This window comes from Triticum dicoccoides, chromosome 2A (assembly GCF_002162155.2).
Source record: "Triticum dicoccoides isolate Atlit2015 ecotype Zavitan chromosome 2A, WEW_v2.0, whole genome shotgun sequence".
Classification (NCBI taxonomy): Eukaryota; Viridiplantae; Streptophyta; class Magnoliopsida; order Poales; family Poaceae; genus Triticum; species Triticum dicoccoides.
Genome location: NC_041382.1, coordinates 675559673 through 675564428, shown reverse-complemented (window position 1 = coordinate 675564428; position 4756 = coordinate 675559673). Strand labels below are relative to the sequence as shown.

The 4756-nt window shown below is 45.1% G+C and overlaps 1 protein-coding gene across 1 annotated transcript; it reads left to right on the top strand.

Moving 5' to 3' along the window:
• Positions 1-916: 916 nt before the first annotated feature.
• Positions 917-2664, top strand: LOC119358080 (probable transcription factor MYB58). Its single transcript, XM_037624790.1, has 3 exons — positions 917-1149; positions 1585-1825; positions 1974-2664. The coding sequence occupies exons 1-3, from the start codon at positions 917-919 to the stop codon at positions 2496-2498; spliced, it is 999 nt and encodes a 332-aa protein (XP_037480687.1). The 3' UTR covers positions 2499-2664.
• Positions 2665-4756: the final 2092 nt, after the last annotated feature.

Genomic DNA, 4756 nt, shown 5'->3' with positions numbered 1-4756 from the left:
GGGAGGGGGGGCAAAGCGAAAGTATGAACAACTAGGAGGGCAAAGAATTGATTTTTTTTACTTATCTAAGCCATGCATAGTAAATTTTCTTCATTGTTTTATCTAGGGCTGGGAGGGGGGCACGACCCCCTCTGACTTGTACTAAGCTCCGCCACTGCCTGAGAACAAGGTTGAAGGGTGGTGTCAATGTTAGGCATGCAACGGATTTGAGATTTGAGAAGCACGGAGACGGTCCTCACTTAATATGCCACAATGACTATGGCTCCCCTAGTGGCGGGCCTCTTCCTCGACTCACAAAGCGCACATGGCGAATTGGCGATGATGTTCCTTGGTGTCTGATGACGACAAGCGGCAAGGAAGACGGTTGCAAAAAAACTCCAAGGGCTTTGTTGCAGCTAAATTTTCCGTGGTTCTTTCTACAAATATGTCCTCCCTCCATGTCTCGTGATTTCCACGAGTACATGCTGTAATTTGACATTTACCCAATGGCATGCAGAAATTTCTTTAAAAAAAGGAAAAATGAATTTTGGTTGAAATGAAATAACCGGAAGGCGGCTATACTTTCTCTTCCGCTACGATGATTGCAATTGCAAGAAAAGATCTTGCGCACGAAGGCACGCGGAGTGGCGAGTTTAGACAGAGAGAGCATCCAGGCCAGGCCAGGGCCGTGGAAATCGGGGTTCGTGGGTGGGGGCGTGAGGCGGTTACCCGCGAGGTCGTGCGCCCGCTCCCCTCTCGAATAAAGCCCGACCGTCCGATCCCCGCCCGACGCTCCCCGTCGCGCCACGCGCACCGCTACACCCCCTGTCCACACCCCATAGAAGTTACAGAAAGGGCCGCGCCTCTTGCGGGGCACTACTCGCACGCGCTGCGTCTGCCGTCTTCTCTCCTCTCGATCGGCTGATCAGGCAGGGCAATGGCGCGAGCACCCGGCGGCGCCGCCCGTCGGAGGGGCGGCAGGCGGGACGGCGGCGGCGAGGCGGTGCGGAAGGGGCCGTGGATGGCGGAGGAGGATGCGGTGCTGCTGGAGCACGTCCGCACGCACGGCCCGCGCGACTGGAGCTCCATTCGATCCAAAGGCGCCCTGCAGCGCACCGGCAAGTCCTGCCGCCTGCGCTGGGTCAACAAGCTCCGGCCCAACCTCAAGACGTACGTATGCAGCAACCGCCATTTCTATCCATTTCCTCCTCCTCCTCCTCCTCCTTCTTCTTGGCACTGTTCAATCGCGCTGTGCTTCGGTTGAACTTGTGTATGTGCGCACGTTCTAAGAAGTCAGGCTGCATCAGCGCTATTATAATCCAATTTACCCTAGTTTTCATCGCTGATTAACAATGACCCTTGCCCGGCACTAATTGTCTGACCGGCAAGAACAGAGACAGCAAGTGACAACGATTGTTTTCTACTAGAGATGATTACCAACAAATGCATCTTTTAACGAACTGTTAACAAGAAAATGGCCAGATGAGAGAGGCAACGACAGTGATGTGCACAGCATCGTGTTATCCTCTGCAACTTGCGCTATCAACCTTGGCTGAGAATTCACAACGGCAGTGCAATTGCAACCTGACATTTTTTTTGCTGAAGTGGCTGCAAGTTCTCCGCCGACGAGGAGCGGGTGGTGATCGAGCTGCAGGCGCAGTTCGGCAACAAGTGGGCGAGGATCGCCACCTACCTGGCGGGCAGGACGGACAACGACGTCAAGAACTTCTGGAGCACCCGCCAGAAGCGGCTCGCCAGGCTGCTGCGCGCGCCTCTCCGCGCCCGGCCCAGCAAGACCAGGAGCAGCAACACCAAAGCGCCCGCATCCTCTCTCGAGTCCGCCATGGTGAGTACGTACTCGCAAAGTTGCAGTTTACCGTTCGAATTCTTCAGATAAAATTGTCATCTATCTACTGTAATGCATTCACAGATTTACTGAACTTGCTCGGCACGCACTCGTTTCTCTGTCTGAAACTCTGAATTTTGAACGCCAGGGTTCTTGCCATGATCATGTTCCGTCCGTGGGCAACTCCTCCGGCGGCCAAAGCTTCCCGGCTGCACCGCCCATGGAGCACCAGGACACCGCGCGAATCTCGCATGATCAGATGTGCTCTGGATTCCTCAGTTTCGAGCCATTGCCGCTGCAGGCAGCAGCACCGTCCACCACCGAAGGAGAAGCGAGCTCGTCGAACGCAGCTTATTACCAGTTAGCCCCAGAGTCGTCGTTTTATCATCATCCCTACCATCTGCTAGAATTCCCGGGCTTGCCGGAGAGATGCGGCGTCGATCCCGGCTTCGTCGGAGCGAGCGCCATGGATGATCTCGCGTACCACGACCTGCTTCCGCCTCTGCATCCTGCGCCGATGATGATGCCGTTCTTCGGTATGGAGTATTCGCGTGATGGCATCAAGGTCGAGACTCGGGAAAACTTCTTCGACGACCTGCCCCCGGACGTGTTCGACTCTTTTGATCAGGTGCCGCCGCCGTTCTCGCCGTCGGCGACCAACTCTGAACTCTAAGTAATGTTGGATGGGCTCTAATTGGACTACCTGTTCTGGCACAGCTGACTGGTAGTGTTACCTACTGATGAGTGTTGTAGTGTAGCCTAGGTTCCAACCGACTTGCGTTCTTCCAATGCATCGAGTTGGAACTTGTTTTCGAAGTGTTGCCAAGTAGATGCAGTTAGTATGGTGTGTAAGTGTTTCTGAAATTTAGTACACTATATGCTATGTGAATATATTTATTTGGTATAAATGAACACTCTTATCTTTGGGAAGGATCATCATGGCCGGTAATTCTACACTGAGCCCACATGCTCATTTGCTCCACATGGACAGTAAATTTAAATAAAAATAATTCAAAAAATGCACTTTTTGGCATAGAGGATGCTCAAGTGCACTAGATGCGTGCAAATTTCGTGGTTAACTGGCATTCGGGGAGATATCGGTAACAAAGACAAGCAGTGCTCTTTTTAAAAATTTCTTTGACAACCGAATTTTATTTTGCCGAGAGATCTTTGAATGTCATTTCACCACGAATTTTTGCACACACCTAGCGCACTCGGGCATATTCAATGCCAAAAAAATTCAGATTTTTTTAATTCTTCTACTATTTTATTTGAATTTACTGCTCACGCCCAGATGCACCTAGACACTAAATCGCCGCTTCCCATCGTAATAATTATGTGGTCAATAAGTTCCAGAATCTGGTAGGTACATTCATAGATTTAATTTTTCTCTGGTCATGTAGCATAAATAGTTTTTCTTAGGAAATCAAGAAGTTATGAATCTATGTATTTAGCGACCAAGATCATATGATTTTAGAGAGAGCATGCTTGCAATGTCCACAATCTTATAAGGGTGTAGTCTAGTGTTGTAAGGTTCGAAAACATGATAATCTCCTATGTTGTATGGCCAATACATGAACGATTTTTCTCAAAGTATTAGAATATATATTGAAATGTGCATGGATATTTCTTATGAAAAATGCAGTCTTCTAGAGAAAAAAATCAACTTTTCTATTAAAACATGAATATATTTCCGTACATAAAAGTATTAAACAGGATATGAATAATTCATTTCAAATATATTAAAAATTATATCATGATACATGAACACTTTCCATTTTGTAATATACTCCCTCAGTTCCTAAATACTCCCTCCGTTCCTAAATATTTGTCGGAGCAAAATGAGTGAATCACACTCTAAAATATGTCTATATACATCCGTATGTGATAGTCCATTTAAAATCTCTAAAAAGACAAATATTTAGGAACCGAGGGAGTATAAGTCTTTTTAGAGATTCCACTACAAACTACATACGGATGTATATGGACATATTTTAGAGTGTAGATTCACTCATTTTACTTTGTATATAGTCCATAGTGAAATCTCTAAAAAAACTTATATTTAGGAACGGAGGGAGTATGATTTTTCGGTATGTAAAATGATTCGACATTTATTTAAAATTCTGCTAAATAAAAAAATCTAAAACATATGAAAAATAATTATGAGTTACTAGGCTGTGACCAATGTTGAGCACCTTTTTCTTCTTTTAAGAGGGACAGACAGAAACCGGTTCCTATTTGACGCTAACTGCGACAATTTTGATAAGTCGCACAAGGCCAGTGACCTATCTAGCAGAGTGAGCCAGACCATTTAGCCTGGAACGCGCTACAGGAATCCAGGGTTTCAATACCTCCTTGAAGGCGTTTTTTCGGGTTTTACCGAATTTTCCCAGTTTCATTTTCGTAATTCTTTAAAAATCATTGGTTTCTTAATTTTTTTGAATTTTCCAAAACTGTGCCCAAAATATAAAAAAATCAGGGTTTTTACAAAATATTCATGTTATGTAAATGAATACTCAATTTTTATACAGTTGTTCTACAAATTTTTGGAATCATCTAGCGCAATTGAGCATCTTTGATGCCAAAAAAATCAGATTTTTTTTTTTGAATTCTTCTACTATTTTATTTGAATTTACTGCTCACGCCCAGATGCACCTAGATACTAAATCGCCGCTTCCCATCATAATAATTATGTGGTTAATAAGTTCCAGAATCTGGTAGGTACATTCATAGATTTTTTTTTCTCTGGTCATGTAGCATAAATAATTTTACTTAGGAAATCAAGAAGTTATGAATCTATGTATTTAGCGACCAAGATCATATGATTTTAGAGAGAGCATACTTGTAATGTCCACAATCTTATAAGGGTGTAGTCTAGTGTTGCAAGGTTCAAAAACATGATAATATCCTGTTTTTCTTTCTTTCTGCTTT

Excerpts from the sequence above, each read along its gene's own strand:
- LOC119358080 (XM_037624790.1), top strand. The coding sequence starts at position 917 with ATGGCGCGAGCACCCGGCGGCGCCGCCCGTCGGAGGGGCGGCAGGCGG. Across the intron at positions 1,150-1,584 it reads CTCCGGCCCAACCTCAAGAC|TGGCTGCAAGTTCTCCGCCG; the intron begins GTACGTATGCAG and ends TTTTTGCTGAAG. Across the intron at positions 1,826-1,973 it reads CCTCTCTCGAGTCCGCCATG|GGTTCTTGCCATGATCATGT; the intron begins GTGAGTACGTAC and ends TTTGAACGCCAG.